The sequence below is a fragment of the Hippopotamus amphibius genome, chromosome 2 (assembly GCF_030028045.1).
Source record: "Hippopotamus amphibius kiboko isolate mHipAmp2 chromosome 2, mHipAmp2.hap2, whole genome shotgun sequence".
Classification (NCBI taxonomy): domain Eukaryota; kingdom Metazoa; phylum Chordata; class Mammalia; order Artiodactyla; family Hippopotamidae; genus Hippopotamus; species Hippopotamus amphibius.
The window spans coordinates 265,244-285,889 of NC_080187.1; the positions used below are offsets into that span (position 1 = coordinate 265,244).

General features: G+C 56.7%; 1 protein-coding gene across 16 annotated transcripts in view; it reads right to left on the reverse strand.

Annotated features, from left to right (window-relative positions):
- Positions 1-3,738: 3,738 nt before the first annotated feature.
- EHMT1 (euchromatic histone lysine methyltransferase 1) overlaps positions 3,739-20,646 on the reverse strand; it is a 159,651-nt gene continuing 142,743 nt past the window's right edge. For 12 of the 16 annotated variants that reach the window (XM_057724259.1, XM_057724258.1, XM_057724257.1 and 9 more), the window contains 8 exons: positions 20,015-20,182; positions 19,743-19,887; positions 19,228-19,305; positions 18,190-18,305; positions 17,009-17,095; positions 16,496-16,574; positions 5,337-5,512; positions 3,740-5,237 (listed from right to left, as the gene is read on the reverse strand). In XM_057724259.1, coding sequence (XP_057580242.1) covers positions 5,063-5,237; positions 5,337-5,512; positions 16,496-16,574; positions 17,009-17,095; positions 18,190-18,305; positions 19,228-19,305; positions 19,743-19,887; positions 20,015-20,182 — 1,024 coding nt within the window. In that variant the 3' untranslated portion in view covers positions 3,740-5,062. Of the gene's footprint in view, positions 5,238-5,336; positions 5,513-16,495; positions 16,575-17,008; positions 17,096-18,189; positions 18,306-19,227; positions 19,306-19,742; positions 19,888-20,014; positions 20,183-20,646 lie in introns of those variants that run through there. The other 4 variants (XM_057724261.1, XM_057724262.1, XM_057724263.1 and 1 more) reach the window with 4 other exon arrangements.

Below are 20,646 nucleotides of genomic sequence, written 5' to 3' on the forward strand. Positions count from 1 at the left end.
CGGCACGCGGGACGGGGCGGCCTGCTCCGAGGGCAGGAGCTGCCTGGGGCCTGCGGGTCAGCCCCAGGACTAAGGCACGGCGTCCTGGTGCTGGTGCTATGTCCGGTCACACAGGAGGACAGCCTCTGTTGCAGGGAGACGGGGCATCAAGGATCCAGAGGAAAGGTTGTCTGTACTGTTTTTGCAGTTTCTGTAAACCTGAGATTGTTTCAAAATTTAAAAAGTATATATTAAGCCAAGGAAGCCAAATACAGCAGACTCCACGCTGTATGATTCCAATCACAGGAAATTCTAGGACAGGGGATGTTCACCTACAGTGTCAAGGCCAGATCAGGGTCTGCTGGCCAGGCGGGGTGGCCCACAAAGGAGCACCAGCGCGGTCTGGGGTCATGAAGATGGTCATCACGCCTTGATCCTGGCGGTGGCTACACGGGTAGACACTTGCCAAAACTCGTGAAACATTTAAAACAAGTGCATTTTTAAAAAAAAAAATTCATTCATTCATTCATTTTGGCAGCACCAGGTCTTAGCTGCAGCACGTGGAATCTTCGCTGTGGCGTGCGGACTCTTAGCTGCCCTGTGGCATGTGGGATCTTAGCTCCCTGATCAGGGATCGCACACAGGCCCCCTGCACTGAAAGTGCGGAGTCTTACCCGCTGGACCGCCAGGGACGTCCCAAATGGGTGTATTTTATGCCACATAAATTTTATCTCAATAAAGATGATTTTAAAGTTTAAAAAACCCTGTCAGTCTTTTTTATAGAAATTACATGTCAACTCTAAAATCTATACAAAAGTAGAAAGAGCCAAAAGAGTCAAAAAGTCAGCCCTCATGCACGCGAGTTCCACATCCGTGGATACGGAGGGCTGACCGTAGGGACCTGAACGTCTGCGGGTTTTTGGTACCCACTGGGGGTCCCGGAATCAAGGCCCTGTGGACACTCATTGTCACAAGTAAGAACAAAGTTGGAGGCCTTACACTACATGTGATTCTAAGACTTAAAATGAAGCTATGATGCTGGCATAAGGTTAGGCAAATAGATCTGCGGAAAAGAACAGCGTGGAAATAAAGATGCGCACAGCAGTTAATGGTCTACAGAGGAGCCAGTACAACTCAAGGGCAGAAGGAAATCCTCTAAAGAAATCAACAGCTGAAGTGGAAACAACTAGATACCCACATCAGAAAAAAAAAAAACCTCTACCTCTACCTCACTCTACTGACAACAAAAGTTAATTTAAAATGGGTCATATGCCAAAATATTAAACCTGAAACTATAAAGCTTTAGAAGAAAACAAGAGAATATCTTCTCAACCTTGGGGTAGGCAAAGATACTTGAGGATAGAGAAAACACTAATCCATGTGTTTTCAAGGAAAAAATGTAAATTGGATGTGCTCAAAATCTAAAACTTCTAAGAAAGACGAACAAAAGGTTACAGATGAGAGAAAACATTTAAATGCTTCTATGTGGCGAAGGACTTGCACTAGGACATATAAAGAACTTCTACACTCACTGATGGAAAGACAGGCCAATTAAAAAACGCAAAAAAGACTTTATAGGCACTTGGCAAAGACAGACACACAGGTAGACAACAAGCTTCTGAAACACGCCCAGCATCGCAAGTCACCAGGCGACGCAAATCAAGACACGGTGAGACGCCACCAGGACAGGCCGATGAGAAGGGCCAACTCTCAGCCTCGGCAGCAAGTCCACTTGCAGGAACGTCCCTGAGACAAGCAGACCAGCACCCGGACACTCACAACAGCTTTACCGACAACAGCCCCAGACTGGAAACCACAGATGTGCCCGCACGGACCGTGGCTCAGCAAGCTTGGTTTATTCCTACTGCGGAAGGCTCCTCAGCAACAAAAAGGACAGATGAACCAAGACTTTATGAAATGTGGACAAAAAGACAGCTGAGCAAGAGAAGCTGGACAGGAAGAGTAACCTGTGTGCCCTGCATACGTGCTGGAGGAGGGACCAGCTGGGAAGGACGGGAAGAGACTTCCCCGGGGCAGGCACAGCCTGCGACGCGACGAGGGGCGGGTCACGCAGGCAGAGGGGCCGCGCGGCGCACTGCACATAAATTAATCCTCAGTAAAAGAAAATCTTAAATTCACATTATTACTTCAAACTGTACACCAAATAAAGTCTACCTGGATTCAAGAGCTAAACTGGCAAATAAAATACTAGAAAAAGTACTGGAGAATTTTTTTATCATTTAGGGGTGGAAGTCTTTCTTTATATAGTACAAAATCAGAACTCACAAGACAGATTTTACCACATAAAAATTTAGGTTTAGCATGGGTAAAAGGCTACAATATATAACGAGCCCATACAAATCGATAAGGGAAATATAAACAACACAATAACATTTTACACGGCAAAAAAAATAAATAAAATACAATACAATAAAATAAAATTTTACACGGCAATTCATACAGGAAGAAAGGCCCATCTGTAATAAATAAAAGAGACATCCGAGTTTATCAGTAACCAAACGAGCGTGAAGCAGCACACAGGTCCCTTTCCTCCAGACGTCAGAAGAGGGAGTCGGACGGTGCTCAGTGCTGAGTGTGGGGAAATCCCCCTCCTCATGGAAGCCGAAATCGGCGCACATTTAGGGATGGGGTTTTGGTGACAGATTCCAAAACGTGTGCCATGCAGTGCCTTTTGCTCTCTTCTCTAACAGAGTAATTGCACAAGTGGGTAAAGATGATGTTCAGAATTCTTCTTTGCAGCCCCGTTTACATCAGGGGAAGCAGATGCAGCTGTCAGGGAAGCGTAGGTGGGAGGGGTCCGCCATCCAGACGTGGAGGGGGTGGGCTTGGAGGGACAGGGACACCCCCAGGCAGGCGGGAGGGATGACAGGTTTGCCTCCGAGGAGTAAGTGCAGCCGCGTGAGACCGTCACACTCCAGCCCCGGGTGCCCCCCCCCCCCACGGGGGAGGCCTCTGGCCCACCCCCCGCCAGCCCCTCAGAGCCTCATGTCTGCAGTCAGCACCCCATGCAGCAGAGACCCAGGCCTCCCCCCCAAGCCCTCTGGCAGGACTGGTGGGGGGCATCTGGCTGGCACCGACGGGCACCGCACAGCCCCCAGCACAGGTTGACACACACGGCAGCCAAGATGGTGCCTTGGGGGGGGGGGGGCCCTCGCCCCACAGGCCTCCCCAACACCCCAAAGGTTTGCAACTAGACTGAGTCTTGAGTCAACGGACAGCTGTCTGGACACCGGCACTGGCCCAGCACGGAACAGGCGGACCACCAGCACCCAAGGACCCGTGCCCCCTGCAGTTCCCTGGGCTCGAAGCCAAGGGTCAGGCTGGGGCAGGGCACACAGGGCTGGCAAGTCTCAGGGCCTGAAAACCAGCTGCAGGTGGGCCCTCCCCACCAGCACAGCCCCTCCTGTGGCCCTGATGCCCCCAGAAGAGAAGGGTAGCGAGCCCCGAAGACCCCGGCCGAGGCCTCCAGGCAGGAAGGGCTCCTTGTGCAGACCAGTCACAGCTCAGGCGCCCGCTGTGCACACCAGGCCTCAGTCTGCGTCCACAGGGAAGGCACCCTGTTCGGGCTGTTTGCAAAATGCAGGTTCCGGATAAATGTCTGAAAATGTCTAATTGAATGATGTCTGTGTATGAAAAACAGAGCATTCAAGCTGCTTCTTGTGTTTGGAGGCTCCTGGTGAGGCCACGCCTGCTCAGAGGAGGAGCGGGCCCAGCCTCACCGCGTCCAGACACATCTGATCCAGACCTCCATCGGCCTCCAGAGCGCTGGGCACACACAGACGTGCCCCCCACGCACAGGCACGCGCACGCACGCACGCACGCACGGGCTGCCTGGGGAGGGGCGGGCCGTGTCCTCCCCACAGGGGTGAGTGGGGGGTGTCAAGTCCACCTGCTCAGACCCGGCACAGGGCTGGGCCTGCCCACTGGTCCCCGGGGCCGCGCAGGGGCCCACAAGCGCCGCACCCCGCAGGAAACATGCGTGTTCCGCAGAAACCAGTGGAAACATGATACCATGATAAAACCTTATTTAAAGTACTTCTTTTTTTTTTATTGATTTCATTGAAAACAGAACAAGAAATGGTCTGAGCCAAAAGACTGCTCTTAGAACTGTCAAAAACATTTTAACAGAAAAAATAAACGTGACTGCATTATGAATGTTTTAGAAGAGTCGCACAAAAAAACCCACTGTTACTGCACTAATTACAGTATTTAAAAAAGTATATGCCAAAAAAAAGTATATGACCTGGCAGGCCACCACACAAAAGGTGATGGCAAATTTATTCACACTACAAGACTAACATCTTAAAAAAAGTTTTTTTTCCTGCATTTCATTCTAAAATCACTTTGTTCTCTTTATACAGTTGATAGTTTATTTTCACATGGTGAGTAGAAACCACACCAGAATCAGCACCGTTGTCTGTGTTTTGTGTTTTTTATTTTTTGTTTGTCCTAATGTCCAATAATGGTAGAAAATAACTCAGTTCATTCACCATAGCACGTGGCTTAGAATCAACAGAAGGTGCCAGGCTCAGGGCACGGGCGGGGCAGCTGCGGGTCCCCTGTGGGCCGCTGCCCTCCTGCATCCCCGAACTGCGTCCTCCAAAAGAAACGCATTAGAGGTCTGATATAAGGACTAGATATAGGATTTCTTTAAAAAGCAAACCCACGTTTTCTCCAAAGTCAGCGGCGGCTCGACCCTGACCTCTCAGGTGCTGTGGGGACAGGGTCTGCACCGCCCCAGGAGCCGGCACCAGCCACCCGGGCCACGGGCAGGTGACGGTGGCTTCCGCGGGGCCACACGGAGGAGTCTGGGTCGACAGGACGCTGCCCATAACCCCAGCGGTGGGACGGGAACGATGGAGAGCAGAGGGGAAACGAGAAACGTGGGAACGACAAAACCACCATCAGAAACTCACAGGCGAGGCCAGCGTGGAGCCCAGGGCACCCCCCGCGCAGCCGGTGCTGCAGCCCCCCGCCGGGGCCTCGGACGTCGTCGTGCGCTTCTCCTGCTCTCCCGGAACCGCAGCGTGAACGGCATCGCCCGGTGCCAGGGCCGCGGCTCTCATAGCGGATCAGCGGGGGAGGAGCTGGTGTCGGGCAGCCCGTCCTCCTGGGCAGCCTGGGTGCCGGCCTGCCGCTGGGCCAGGGCTGCGCTGGAGTGCCGGCACTTGGGGGAGCCGCACCGGCAGCCGAACAGCTTGCCTTTGATGTCCCAGAAGCGCGCCCCGTAGTCAAACCTGCGGGGAGAGCAGAGCTGGAAGGGCAGCCGGGCGCACCCAGCCCCACTGGCGCCGTCGGTCTGCGGCAGGCGGCGCGGGCACCCGGCGGGCACCTACCCCAGCTGCTCCCCGGCCTCGATCAGGCGGGTGCTGAAGAAAGCGATCCGGGGGAAGCGCAGGTCCTGATGGGACATGAAGACGCGCACAGGCACCAGGTTGGGCTCGCAGTGGTGGTTGATGAAGCGGCTGACGTTGCCGTAGAAACGCGCATCGATGCAGTACAGCTCTCCGTCCTGGGGGAGACACGCACTGAGCGCCCGCAGGGCCCTCATGCCGGGAGGGCAGGCGCCCCAGGAGGGCCAGTGCGGGCACCGCCACGCCATGGAGCGGACACCAGCCCCTCCACCCCCCCTCCTGGGGCTTCCACTTGGGGGGAGGGTATGAAAACAGAACGGCGCCTGATGCCCTCGGTCCCAGGAGACAGAGGCAGGGTGCGCGAACCACGTGGGGCGGCCGGAGGCCAAGGCGGCCACATGGTCCTGCGAGGACCGCCGGGCAGCACAGCTCCTCGGGGACCTGGTGATGGAGGAGGAGGAGCACACCCGAGCGAGGGCGGGAGATCAGGGAGCACTGGGCAGGGGGACAGAGAGGGACGCTGTCAGGTCGTTCAAGGGAACCAGGAAACGACAACCCCTCAGGGCAGTGGTGATGGAAGCAACGTCCGCCCACCCCGCGGGCGCAGAGAGGAGCCAAGAACCAGGGCCCCCACCGCACCTCTGGCATCGTTGCCGTGACGGCTGAAGGGACTGAGCTGACCGTGGAAAGGGGCTCAGTCTAAACCCCCGAGCCCTGAGAAGGCAGAGGTTTCTCCAGGAAGATCCAGAGTGCAAGAGAGACCCGAAGCCAGAGGGGCCACGCAGCGAGGATGCCCACCCAGACCTGCACCCGGAGTAGCGAGCAGACCCCCCCAGTGCCGCCGCATCACCAGCCGCTGGGGTCCGGCCCTCACACCCAGGCCAGGGAGGGGCCTCGGTGACACTGATCTTCTCCACTTCCTGTGCTGTGATCCACCAAGGCAAGAAAAAAATCTTTGGAGGAAGTGAAACATGTTTCCACTTTCTTTGCTTTTTTTAGGCCTGGACAAGAGCGGAAAGGGCAGCGGGAGGGGGCAGGTGGAAGCGGGGGCCCTGTGAGGAAGGAAAGAGGGGCCGGGCTGGACCCGAAGCTGCAAAGGGCCCTGCAGACGCGGCCTCCACCACCGGGGGCACGGGGAGCCTGGACACCTCCACCACCGGGGGCACGGGGAGCCTGGACACCTCCACCACTGGGGGCACGGGGAGCCTGGACACCTCCACCACTGGGGGCACGGGGAGCCTGGACATCCCCCCTCCCCTGGATCCCTAGGGGCCCCCTGTAAGGGTCCCGCGTGGAGACCCGGCCCAGAGCCTGCAGGACACACGGGTGGCCCCCCAGGGACATCAGGGCTCCTCGGGGGACAAGCTGGGGTTCCTCTGCCCGCTGGCCCCCAGCCCCAGGCCCCCGCCACACCGCCCACAGCTTCCCGCAAGGTGTGTCCTGAGCGCTTGGTCGGCCGCCTGCACGGAAAGGGTCCACCTGTGCTGAAGACCTGACCGCTGCTCCACTTGGTCCCGTGAATTCCCCTCCACGAGCACACACACGTGTCCCTCCTGCATCAAGCGACACATCTCAGGTCTCCTAAACGTGTCCTTTCAGACGTGCGTGCTGCTCATTTAAAGCTTCTCTGATCCAGAAACCACCCACCCCTGGCTCCGAGGCAAAACTACTGTGGGGATGGAGCCCACGCCCACACGAGCCTGCCCACATGAGCCCACTCCGAGATGCCAGGGGTGCGATCGCCCGGGTTACCCAGGGGACTCGGGCAGGGGCTTGAAGGGGGCAGAGATGGGGACAGAGCAGGTGGGTGTTTGGAAGGTTCCAGATTAGCACATAGAGGGACAGACCCAGCAGAATGAGGACAGGTGTTCAGACCCAGGAAACACCTGGAAGGCAGAGCCGGAATGTTCCCTGAAGCTCAGATGGTGGGGAGGGGAGGGAGTGGGCAGGTGGCCCAGCGGGTGTGGGCACTTTGACATGCAACGCGGGCCTGTGTCAGGCCCGAGCTAGAGCTGCCGGGGGGACACGGGTGCACCTGTGGCTCTGTACGGGCCCAGAATGAATGAGCCACAGGGCAAGACTGAAGGAAGCTGCCCGCCCGGCCCAGGAGGGGCGGGACCAGAGCGAAGAGGAGACCCACAGGGCCGGGTGCGGGCTGAAGGCCCAGAGTCAGCAGCCCTCGGGTCAACGGGACCCTCCCAGGGGCACAGTCCAGTGGGTGGGGCTAGAGAGACGGAAAGGCCCGGGGTCAGAGGCAGGAGCCGCAGCCACGGGAGGAAAGAGGGCGGTCACGGGAGGGATGTCCCTACGAGAGCTGGGGGGGACCCAGGAGCTGCTCGGGGAGCAGCTGGGAAACACGCACAGCGATGGGTGGGCGGCACACGTCTCAGAATCGGGCAAAAAGAAACAGGCTTGGAATCTGCAGAAGCAGCAGGCAGCACAGCCCGGGGAGAGACAGCAGTCCTCCCAGAGAGGTGAGCAGGTGGGCGTGGCGAGGGGCCCGCGTGGGGCTGTCTGGGGGCGCCCAGGATCGCCCCCCTCCTCCCTTCCCTGGACGGCGAGCCCATGCACCCCACCCGTCCAAAGATGCTGGTGAGAATCAGGGCACCAACCGGCGCTGAGACCAGCTGCCTGGTCTGCGGAGACGCGAGACAGCCCGGCAGAATGCTGAAGAAGCAGACAGACAGAAAGGAGGTGTCCGCGCGAAAGAGCAGACGCTCTGGGAAGGTTCCTCCACGGAGGTGAAGCTCAGCCGCCAGCGTTTCCAGCGGTGCTTGCATGGCGGGCAGTGAGACCAGGGATTCTAGGGCCCCAAGAACCCTCCTCGCTGTGGGTGGGACCCTGAGGGCTGCACCCCAGGGTGAGGGTCACCACAAGGGAGGTTGCGGTGGACTCGAGAGAGGCCAGCAGCTGCAGCTCAGCCCCGAATCACCCTAGCGATTGGACCACAAATGGACCACAGGATCCCAGATGAGGGATCCGAAGCCTCGGTGCCTTTTCTCCAGGCAGGTTTGCACATACAGAGCGTGAAACCCAAAGAAAAACTAATCAGGAACAAGGGGCGACGGGCAAACAGAATGAAAATAAGCAGGAAACGCCCGGACACTAGACACAGACCCACAGAGCACAGATGCTGGCGGGGCCAGGTGGCTGGGAGCAGGCTCTGGGGACACGTGTGGGCCAGCCCACGGGTCACGGCAGGCCGGCCACCAGCAGCTATGGCGCCCGTGTCTACGCGCGTGTGAGATCACAAACCGGTAACAGTAAAGGCGGCCCATCAACTCAGATTAGCCACCGCGTCACTACGACCAGCGCATTTCAACAGATGCAGAAAAACACTGAACACAACCTAACGTCAACCATGTAACTCTCGGTGAATGAGGGGCAGTGCCCTGAGCACCGGCATCCCGTGGGAGCCTGGGTTCTGGAAGCTTCCTCCGCCCACAGCGGGTGCAGCGGCCCGGCTGGGAGGGGACTGTCTGCTGATGACACAATTGTGTCCACGGAGAACCAAGAGAACTCACACACAAATGCTACATCTAGCCAGTGAGCTTAACAGGGTTAACAGTTACTCAAAAAAAGTTAACTATTTCTATTTATCAAGCAACTAAATTAGGGAGGAAAAATGCCATTTTACAAGAGCACTGAAATAGCCCAACCCCGGAATGCTGCTCCTGACCACGAAGGAGCAGCCAGGACTGGACCAGCCCTCCTGCTAGGACCGTCCAGACGCCTGGGACACGTGCCCGGGACACGGCTGAGTCTCCCACGAGGCTGTCGGTCACCACCACGCGGCCCCAGGGAATGAGGACACGGCCACCCAAAGCCTGACACAAACGTTCTTGGAGCCGCACTAACACAACACCTGGAAACAGCCTCCAGCGCATCCGCTGTGGACGGAGGAGCAGCAATGACCCAACGCAAACAGGCGACACCACGGACGCACCCCCAGAGGTTCCCTCCGTCGGGGAAAGGGCCAGACCCAGAGGCCACATGCCACGGGAAGCCACCCGTACAATACTCTGGAAAAGGCAAACTGCAGGCACAGAGGGGCCAGGGGTCCCCAAGCTGGTCCACATCGCGGAGCTGGAAGAAGACCCCAGTCTCACGCATGCACAACCCCACCCCCGGGCAACCTGTGCCGCACAAAGGCCACTCCCAAGATCATGTCACACCATGCGTGGTTCTCCTGCCAGCCTTCAAGAAGGGGGCTGCGTGCAGGGGGCCCCTGGGAGCAGACAGGGCCCTCGCTGCAGCCGAGAACTGAGTTCTGACAACCAGCACATGAGCCCGAGGACGCTGAGCTCCAAGGTCCAAAAGAGACACAGCCGGGCCACGCCTGGACGGCCCTGAGCAGAGGGCCCTGAGATCACTGACCGGGCAGGAACAAGGAGACGCCTGTCAAAATCAACAGTGCTAGAGACATACGTGGGTGAATTTCCTGCTTATAAATTATGCTGATTTTTAAGAAAATTTATGATAAACACCCTCAGCAAATGAACACCAGAAGAACACTTCCATGAGGTTACCTTAGCGGTCAAAGAGTGAATGCTTGTCCCCTCCCACTGCTGAGGCCCCAGCCAGGCTCACATTACAGACGCAGACAGGCAAGGAAGAAGTAAAACTGTCTACTCACACGTGACGTAGAAAATCCTAGGGAATCGTCAAAAAAGCTCCTGGAGTTAATAAGTGAGTTCAGCAAAGTCAATATACAAAAAACCAACTATTTCCATACCCTAGCAACAGTTAGAAAACAAAGTAAATAAGCAGCACTGTTTACAAAAAGCCTAAGAGCATGAAGTACTGGGGAATAAACTTAACGGAACACGCGTAATATCTACACCCTGAGTGCCAGCAAGCTCTGCACAGACCTGGATGCAACAGCAGGGACCAGGAGACTCCATGCTGTGCAGACGCCAACACCCTAAGCTGAGCAGCAGACGGAGGCGACCCTGGCAGGACTCGGCCGCCACCTCCTGCACGGGTGCCCTGGCTGCAGAATCCACACGGAGACGCACAGGACACAGAGGCACCGAAACGGCTGCGGAAGGAGACAGGGTCTGCGGACAACGTCACCTGGCGTCAGGATGACTCTGGACGATGGTCCCGGGGCACCTCGCTTTGCTGCACCTCGCAGACTCTGCGCGTTTCACAAATCAAAGGTTCGTGGCAACCCGGACTCCAGGGGTCTGTTGGTGCCATTCTTCCAACAGCATCCTCTCACTTCCTATCTCTGTCACATTCTGATAATTCTTGTCGTATTTAAATGTTTTCACTACTATTGTATAATATTTGTGGTCAGTGACCTTTGATGTTACGACTATGACCCACTGAAGGCTCAGGTGATGGTTAGCATTTTCTAGCAATAAAGGGGTTTTTAACTAAGTTATCTACATTATTACTTTTTTTAAATAAATTTATTTATTTATTGGCTGCGTTGGCTCTTCATTGCTGCACACGGGCTTTCTCTAGTTGCTGCGAGCGGGGGCTACTCTTCATTGTGGTGCGCAGGTTCCTCATTGCAGTGGCTTCTCTTGTTGCGGAGCATGGGCTCTAGGCGCATGGGCTTCAGTAGTTGCGGCACATGGGCTCAACAGTTGTGGCTCACAGGCTCTAGAGCACAGGCTCGATAGTTGTAGCGCATGGGCTGAGTTGCTCCGCGGCACGTGGAATCTTTCCAGGGCAGGGCTCGAACCCATGTCCCCTGCATTGGCAGGCGGATTCTTTACCACTGTGCCACCTAGGAAGTGCTACATTATTTTTGAAGACAATGGTCCTGCACGTTGAATAGCCTAGAGCATAGTATAAACATGACTTTTAGATGCACTGGAACAAAGCAATGTGTGACGCACTCTACTGCAATATTCACTTTGCTGCAGGTCTGGAGTTGACCCTGCAGTATCTCTGAGGCGGGCCTCCAATCAGGACAGAGTGATGTAGGCTGTGCATCAGCAGCTAAGTCAAAGGAACAAGACATGGTCCAGACACAGACTCCCTTTCGACGGTGCAGGTAGAGACATTACAGTCACCTGGACAGAAGTGAACCTCGACCTCTATCTTATGCCAAAAACAAACATCAGTGCAAAATGTAAGACCTGAAACGATAAGACTTCTGGAAGAAAACCAGAGGTGGGAGGCCCTTTGATGATGATCTTGAATGATTTCTGGATTTGACACCAAAAGAAACAAAAGCAAATATAAACAAGTGTGACGACACTGAACTAAAAACCTTCTGCACGGCAAAGGAAACCATCAGAAAAAAGAAAAGGCAGCCACTGGGAGTTCCCTGGTGGTCCAAAGGTTAGGACTCAGCACTTTCACTGCCATAGGCCTGGGAACTAAGATCCTGTAGGTCACGCCACACAGCGGGGAAAAAAAAAAAAGGCAGCTACTGAATATTTGCAAACCACATGTCTGATAAGGGGTTATTATGCAAAATATATAAAGAACTCATACAACTCAGTAGCCCCCCACCCCCCCCAAAAAAGCCAATTTAAAAAAATGCGCAGAGGAACTGAGCAGACATTTTCCCAAAGAAGATACTACAGATGGCCAACAGGTACATGAAAAGATACTCAACATCACTAAGCAACAGAGAAATGCACATCAAAACCACGATGATTTACCACCTCACCCCGGTCGTAATGGCCATCATCAAAACGAGACAGTGGGCTTCCTGGTGGCGCCGTGGTTGCGAACCCGCCTGCCAATGCAGGGGACGCAGGTTCAATCTCTGCTCCAGGAAGATCCCACATGCCGCGGAGCAACTCAGCCCAGGCACCACAACGATTGAGCCTGCACTTTAGAATCCATGAGCCACAACTACGGAGCCCACGTGCTGCAACGACGGAAGCCCACGCGCCTAGAGCCCGTGCTCCGCCACAAGAGAAGCCACGGCAATGAGGAGCCCGCGCACCACAACGAAGAGGAGCCCCACTCACCGCAACTAAAAAGAAAGCCCACGCACAGCAAAAAGAGACCCAACACAGCCAATAAAATAAATAAATAAATATATAAATAAATTAAAAAAAAAAAAAAGAGACAGTGCTGGGGCGGGTGTGGAGGAAAGGGAGCCCCCGTGCACGGCTGGGGGGAACGTGCGCGGGTGCAGCCACTGTGGAGCACAGTGCGGAGGTGCCCCCAAAATTAAAACAGAGCTACCACACGACCCAGACACCCCACTCCTAGGTATTTACCCGAAGGAAACAAATCACTATCTTGAAGAGACGTCTGCACCCCCGTGTCCACTGTGGCACTATTCACGACAGCCACGATGTGGAAACAATCGAAGGGTCCAGGAAAGGCTGAGTGGATGAGAAAACACGCATACACATAGAGTGCAATACTATTCAGCCTTAAAAACAAGGAAATCCTGCCATTTGGGACAACACGGATGAACCTCAAGGGTGTCATCTAAGTGAGGTGAGCATCACGTGACACATATGGCATGGCATCCCTTTACGTGGAATTTTTTTTTCTTAAGGCAAACTCTCATAGAAACAGAGTAGAATAGTGGTTGCCAGGGGGTGGGGTGTGGGGGATTAGTGAGATAGTAAATTTATAAAATGAAAAAGATCTGAGGATCTAGTGTATAACATGGTGACTGCAGTTGATGACACGGCTTTGTACAACTGAAATTTGCTACGAAAAGAGAACTTAAGTGCTTTCACCAAAAAAAAAAAATATATATACACACACACACACACATACATGAAGTGAAAAAAACAAAAGAGGTGAACCTTATCTCAAACCATACACAAAAGTTAACGTGAAACAGATCATGGATCTAAATGTAATTTTGCAAAGATATAAAAATTCTAGAGAAAGGAGAAAATCTTCACAACCTTGCAGCAAAGATTTCCTACGACACATAAAGCAGTAAACAATTAAAAACATCTTCTGTCCTATGGCGAGGTCAGAGAGGCTGGAAGGACACACAACACACGCTGGATGAAGGAAACAGCTCAGGGCTCGTAAAGAGCTCTTACAGCTCGTAAGACAGCAAGCGGCCTGGAGGAGCAACTGACAATACATTTTTTAAATTTCTCTACAAACAATGATGTAAGGAGGCCACTAAGCCGCAAAAAGATGCTTCCGTCATGGGGCATCAGACCTGATGGGCATCAGTGTCTGACCTGCCCTCTCCTGCTGGCAGGTATGTAGTGGGACAACCACTCTGGAAACTGCTGTTTCTTTTAAAGTCATTAAACACACACTCATCAGACAGTAATCCCACACCCAAGAATTTACCAAGAGAGGACTTCCCCGGCGGCGCAGTGGTTAAGAATCCGCCTGCCAAAGCAGGGGACACGGGTTCAATCCCTGGGCCGGGAAGATCCCACAGGCGGTGGAACAACTAAGCCCGTGCACCGCAACTACTAAGCCTGCGCTCTAGAGTCCACGGGCTACAACTACTGAGCCCGACTGCCACAATTACTGAAGTCCTTGCACCTAGAGCCCGTGCTCTGCAACAAGAGAAGCCACTTCAATGAGAAGCCTGTGCACCACAATGAAGAGTAGTCCCTGCTCGCCACAACTAGAGAAAGCCCGTGCACAGCAATGAAGACCCAACGCAGCCAAAAACAGACATGTTAAAAAAAAAAAAAAAGAATTTACCGAAAGAAACAAAAACTCACATCCACAGAAATCAAGTCTGAAAGCCCACAGCAGGTGCACTTGCGGTCGTAAAGGCTGGAACCACAGGTCCACCCACAGGCCGGCACACGGACCCATGGGCCACTGAGGTCACCCCTCCCCGCGGGAAGAAGCGGGTCACCCAGCAAGCCTGGCGGGTCATGAGGCCAGACACCATGGAGAGACACGGGCCCACCCACAGGACACTCACTCGCAGGGACACAGTGCAGCCCAGGGCTCACGGGGGCAGGCTGACGGTGGACACGGGCGGGGGGCTAGCACAGACGGTTCCCGATTCCTGCCACAGCAACACTGGCGAGCATGTTCGTTGAAACAGAAACCACATGCTTAGAAATGACTGCACGTAACCCAGAATAAAATTATACTAAAACCTAGAGTGAACAACAACAGAAGATACAAGTCACTCCGAAAAAAAAAACCCATTATTGGGGGTAACTGAAGATAACAAACAAGGGAAGGGATATACCATGCTCTTGAACTAGAAGGCAGTGAGGAACTCAGTGATCAACCCGCTTCACAGGTCAGTGCTGTGACCCCAACCCGCTTCACAGGTCAGTGCTCTGACCCTAACCCGTTTCACAGGTCAGCGCTCTGACCCCAACCCGCTTCACAGGTCAGCGCTCTGACCCCAACCCGTTTCACAGGTCAGCGCTCTGACCCTATCCAGGTTCACAGATCAACGCTCTGACCCTAACCCGCTTCACAGGTCAGCGCTGTGACCATAACCCGGTTCACAGGTCAGTGCTGTGACCCTATCGAGGTTCACACATCAATGTTCTGACCCTAACCCGGTTCACAGGTCAGTGTTCTGACCCTAACCTGGTTCACAGGTCAATGCTATGACCCTATCGAAGTTCACAGATCACTACTCTGACACTATCCAGGTTCAAGGGTCAATGTTCTGACCGTATCCTGGTTCACAGGTCAGTGCTCTGACCCTATCCAGGTTCACAGGTCAGTGCTCTGACCCTAACCCAGTTCACAGGTCAGTGCTGTGACCCTAACTGGGTTCACACGTCAATACTAGGACCCTAACCAGGTCCAGGGGTCAATGCTACGATCCCTAACGCGGTTCACAGGTTTGATGTCATGCTCTAATCTGGCTCACAGGCTCCAATGCTATGCAATCCAGTCTCTACAGGAGTTCTGTGGAACTTGTCAAGCTGCTTTTAAAACTCATATGGAAACTTCAAGGAGACCAAGAAAAGCCGACACTCCCAAGAACCCCACGGTGAGGAGATGTAAACTAGGATAATTAACACAGTACAGGCTGCCCAGCGCAGTCAGCAAACAGAAGTGAATCCCAGGCTCTCGTGACACCTGCCTGATGACAAAGTCTGCACGGCTGAGGGGCGGAGAAAGGGCAATCTTCTCCACAAATGGAGCTCAGTCACGCAGATGTCGACCCGGGGAAAGAAATAGAGCCTGACCCCTTCAACAAAAAAGCGAAGCATACCTTGTGGGAAATAACATAAATGCATAATCTTTGTGACCTGGCTTTTAAAAAGCTTATTTCAGACATTACAGAAACCCACCAGTATACAGAAAAAGAGTGCAAAGTTGGAGGATAATAAAAATAAAAACTTCTGTTCATTAAAAGGCATCCACAAAGGGAAGGTACCTGCGAGCCACACGTCACAAAAGGGCACGGATCCGGGACACGCGCGGCGCCGCTACAAGCCCACAGCAGGCAAGCTGCTCAGCAGGCAGCAGCGGGCAGAGGAGACCGCGCCCCACTGCAGCGGCGGGTCTGAGAAAGGCCTGCAGCCTCCCAGAACACAGGCCCCTCCTCTGGGGACACCTGTGGCACAAACGCTGACCCCTGAGAAAGTGGCTCGGGGCAGGGCAGGGGCGGCGATGAGCAGGGTGCCCTGAAGACACGGCCACGCGGACGGGCACGGCCAGGGGAGTGCCTGGCCTCGCCCTGACCTGCAGGTGACGGCGCAGGGCTCGGCGGCTGCTGTGAGGGACACGGCACTGCTCCCCCGCCTCCGTCTGGACCCCCTCCCACTGGCAGCAACTGAATTAAGGAGCAGCCCCGGGAGCAGGACAAGGCAGAGAGCAGTCGGCGACGGCCCAGAAAGCCTCAGAAACCAGGCCCGGAGTGGAGAAGCCAGGGTCCAGCTGCTCTGCCAGCACCTGGGAGGGCGCCGGGGTACGGACACACCCACCCTGTCCACACGTGTGACCCTCGCTCCACATGGGGGGCTCGCCCCCGCGCACACGGCCCCCGAGCCTCTCGGCAGCCCTCACCCTCGCTGAGGAGCTGGGCTCAGAGGCTGGAGTCACGCGTCCAGGGCCCCACACTCTCATCCGAGGCTCGCTGGGCAAGCTCAGGACCTCCGGGATCAGGGACCAGCTGAAAACACCTGAGCCCAGGAGCTCGTCAGACGGGCGAGCCTCCTCACCAGCCCGGGCCCCGCCAGCAGTGCCTCCACGCAGCACCGCCGCATCAGCTCTACACCCAACCCCTCAGGACGCGGTACCTTGTTGTCAAGATCAAAGAGGTAAGAATCTTCTTCCCGCACGTCAGCCTCCGAGTCAGAGATGAGCTCCCCAACGTACCTGCAGGGGCGGAGGCGGATGAGAACATGACAGGCACGTGTTACCCTGGACCCAGGACGCAGTGCACGGGGGCCCAGATGCAGCCCCCATGACGCACAGTTCTGACTGAACAGGGGTTTCATTTGGGTCCCAGAAGACGATGACACAGAAACACTCTATCTGACCAGGGATCTGAAATGATCACCCCCTAAAACATCACGAAATGCTTCTGGGTCTTCTGAAATAAGCTATGAGCGGGTGAGGAAGTGCAGGCAGGAACGCAGAGGTGGGCAGGCAGCTGCCTGCAGCGCAAGCTTCACGGCCAGGCCTAGGCAGCCCCACCCTGGTGAGTCGGGGGCCACGCACCTGCCGGGGTGCACTCCTGGTGCCCCCTCCCCACGGCTGCACCCTCCCCTGTGACAGCGGCAGCCCTGGGACGACCGGGCATCACTTACTCGCAAACGAAGGTGCCCAGCGGGATGTCCTGCAGGGACCGCACGCCCCAGCCCATGTTCTGTGTCCGGTAGAGCTGCAGCCTCGTCCTGGAAAACAGGATTAGCCACTCACAGCCACGTTCCACCACACTCAGCACACACGCACGTTAGCACACGAGTGACAGGAGTAAACGTCAGAAAATACAGCTCCCGTGTCTGGAGATGCTTCAGCACTTCAAATGCAGTACAGCAGTGACTCCGAGAGTGACCTCTCCCCCCACTCCCCCAAGCCAAGATGCCGCTCGCAGCATCTTTCACGCCCTCCAGAGGCGGGGGAGCTTCAGAAGCCAGCTCCACGGCCAGCGCGTGGAACACGGCCCCCGGCCCTCCCTGTGCCTCGGTATTCTCACCTCCAGCACAGGGACACGGCCTGCTGGCCCCAGGCCGCAACGCAGGTGAGCCTGGGCAGCACGCCAACCCGGGGCTGAGCTGGCCTCTGGGGGCAGCCGCAGGGCCCCTCCCAGGCCCGGAGAGCCCGGGCATCCCTCCAGCCATCTGTGTGTCCAGTGGCCCTCGTGCAAGATGGGCGTGTCTGTCCTCACCCTCAAGGACTTTCTGCCACGTGCGAGGACCCGAGTGTGGGCTGGTCATAAGCCCGATAAGGTCCCTAACGTTACTAGACCCCAAGCACCCTAAGCTTAGTGTTCAGCTACAGCTACACAGGATATAAGTTTTCCCTTCTAATAGATTTTCCAACTCTCGAGCACACTCACAGAGGGAAGGTTCATGACGAGAACCCCAGGGTGTGGCTCTGGGCAGTCAGGGGACCAAGGCCCCGAGTACTCACACCGCACCGCGAGACTCAGCACGAGGGACAAGGTAACCACGTGAACATTCACACGGGACCGGGACCTCGTGAGCTCGGGCCGGGCAGCTCAGCAAGCCTGCCTCTTGCCTTTGGGACGTCTGACCTGAACCCAAGGCTGAGCAGGAAGGAAGCACGGCCTCTGCTCATTACATCAACCTGTAACATCAGCAGAAGCTGCAAGCTCCAAGGAAGCCACCTCCCACGTGCAAACACACACACTAAACACGCGCTGCTCCCGTCTGTGGACACACGTGAAACCAGTGAGCCGCCCAAGGGATTCGACCGCCTTCAGGCTTTACCACGGAGATCCTGGCACCAGCCCGCGGCGGCTCACCTGAGGCCGTTCTGCACGACGCGGTTCCGGCAGGTCCTCCAGCAGGAGCAGGCGTGGTTGCACTCGAAGAGCAGGGGAGGCTCGGCCATGTTGAACTCGGGCAGGAGCCGGCCGTCCTGGGAACAGACACGCGGTGAGGGCGAAGCAGCTGACATCAACACGCCCCTGCAAGTTACAACGCCACCCCCAAAACGGAGGCTTCCGGCCAGATCCTACCCCTGGGAGGACGGCGTCGGGCCACATGCTCATGCTTCGGCCAAGGCCACAGGAAGCCCGCAGCCAGGCGTCTGCGTGGCTTTTGGAAACCTCTCGGACAGCTCTCCCTGGTCCCTGACTGTGGTCAGCCTCCCTGTCCCCCCATCCCCTCTCAGCCTCACCGAGGCCACTGGCTCGTGGGCCCTTGGACTCCTGCCCTACGGCCTCCAGACTGGACCATGGGCCCACAACCCCTGCTACTCTGCAAAGCCCCAGCTCCAGAGCGACGCACCACCCACGTTTCTGTCCAACACCCCAGACGCGGCAGAGCCACCTGGTCGTGCCCAGGCTGTGCAGGCCGAGTCCAAGGCCCTGGCAGCTTCAGAGGCTGCTCTAAACCATTAAAACGTGCCCCTCTCACCACGGCCATGCTTTGCAGAGAAACACCAGGAGACCTGAACCCCACCAGCCCTGCCCACAACACCCAAGTCTCTTGTTTGGATGACCCTCTGACACCCTCTTTGCCCGAATGTTGACTCTGTGCCTGCAGCCTCCACACGGGGCCTGTGTGTCCTCTCCACCCCAGGACACCCTGGCTCGTGCCCCCAGCAATGACCTCTGAACTCCCCAAACCAAAGCCAGGTAAGCGTCCCACCTCAGACACCACCCTCAGGAGCCCTCCCCTCCCTGGCTCCTCAGCTGCCTGCAGGCCAGGCCACCTCTGCCCCTCCGTCAGTTCCCACTGGCCACCCCCGGGACCCAGCCTCAGCACTGCTTCGCCCCGCCGCACCCCCCCCGCCCCGCCCGCCCCCCCCACCGCCCCGCCGGCCCCGACAGGCTCACCTTGCCGTACCAGCAGCGCATGCTCAGCTGGCCGCACATGCAGTTGCTGGAAGAGCAGTCGTCGATGCACACGCAGTACTAGGGGGAGCGGCACGTCAGAGGGCACACCCCCCCTCCCCCCAGGCTGCTCACGGCCCAGTGACATTCCTCAAAGTTCCCACGCTCGAGGACACCGGGGTGCGCAGCCCCGCAGGAAGGAGGGTGTGGAGAGAACGCTCAGGCACGAGGCCGTGGGGGATGCAGGGGTGAGGGGAGCACGGGAGGGGCTGGGGACGGACCCGAAGGAGCAGGGGAGTCACAGACACAGGAAGGTGGGGGGGGGGGGGGGGCGGGAACAGCCCCAGGAGAGCAGGAAACCCGTGGCCAGAAGCTGGAGGGGAGAGGCCAGGGCAGAGCCAGTGCGGCCTTGAGGGCACCTCTCAGGCACCGGACTGCAGCCTGAGACCCTCCCGCTGCCCGGGCTGCTCTGGGGGCCACAGAGGCGACCTCCCAGAGCGGGGCGCCCCACCGCTGACCTGCAGGTGGGTGATGTTCCTGTCGATATTCATGGGGGACGTCACGCAGTTCTGAGACACGTACTTGTAGTTGCTGGGACACGGCTCGCTGTCCACGCCGTTGACACACGGGATGGGGATGCGCTCGTGGCCCCGAGCGATGTCCCTGCCGCAGGGAGAGGGGTCAGCTTTCCCGGGGAGGCCCAGCCCGGCCCAGAGAGGCGTCCGTCCCGGGCCCCTCAACCCCGCGCATCAAGGCTCCGCCGGGGCCAGGTCGTGCCCGCACGCCTCACCTGCTCACCGTCTTCTCCACGGGGGCAGGCCTGTCGGGGGCCGCGTCGCGCAGCGCCTGGCTCATCTGCAGGGCGCTCCACACCTGCGAGTTGAGGCTGGCGCACTGCAGGGGTGTCTCGCCCTCCTTGTTCTTGAGGGTGACGTCGGAGTCCCGGGACAGGAAGAGGCTAGAGGGAAACGCAAACCCACAGAACACTCAGATCTCGAGTCAAAAGATACGAGGAAGAGACACACACAATGACGACATCAGTAAAATACGAAGGAAACACCATCTGCTTCGAGCTGAGCCAGCTCGCCGGCCAGTGCGTCCACTCGCCGAGGACACACATCACTGCTGCTCTCCCACACTTACAGCAAAGTCCTCTGTTTCCTTGGCAGGAAGAGCATGTAAATAACGAGGGATGGTGTTCGATTTTTCTTGCCTTTTCCATTCAAAGGCACCCTCAGGATGAAAAGGGCAGCAAAGCCCAGCTGGCCCCATGCTCGGTCAGCACCCAACAGGTGATCTCGAGGCCTGACCCAGTCAGGGCCAGACGGTGCACCAACAAGAATGACGCAGGAAGGGGCTCCCGGTTTGGGGGGCCCCCAGCTGCCCCTCCAGCCCTCCCGCGGGCGCTGCTCCTCCAGCCCG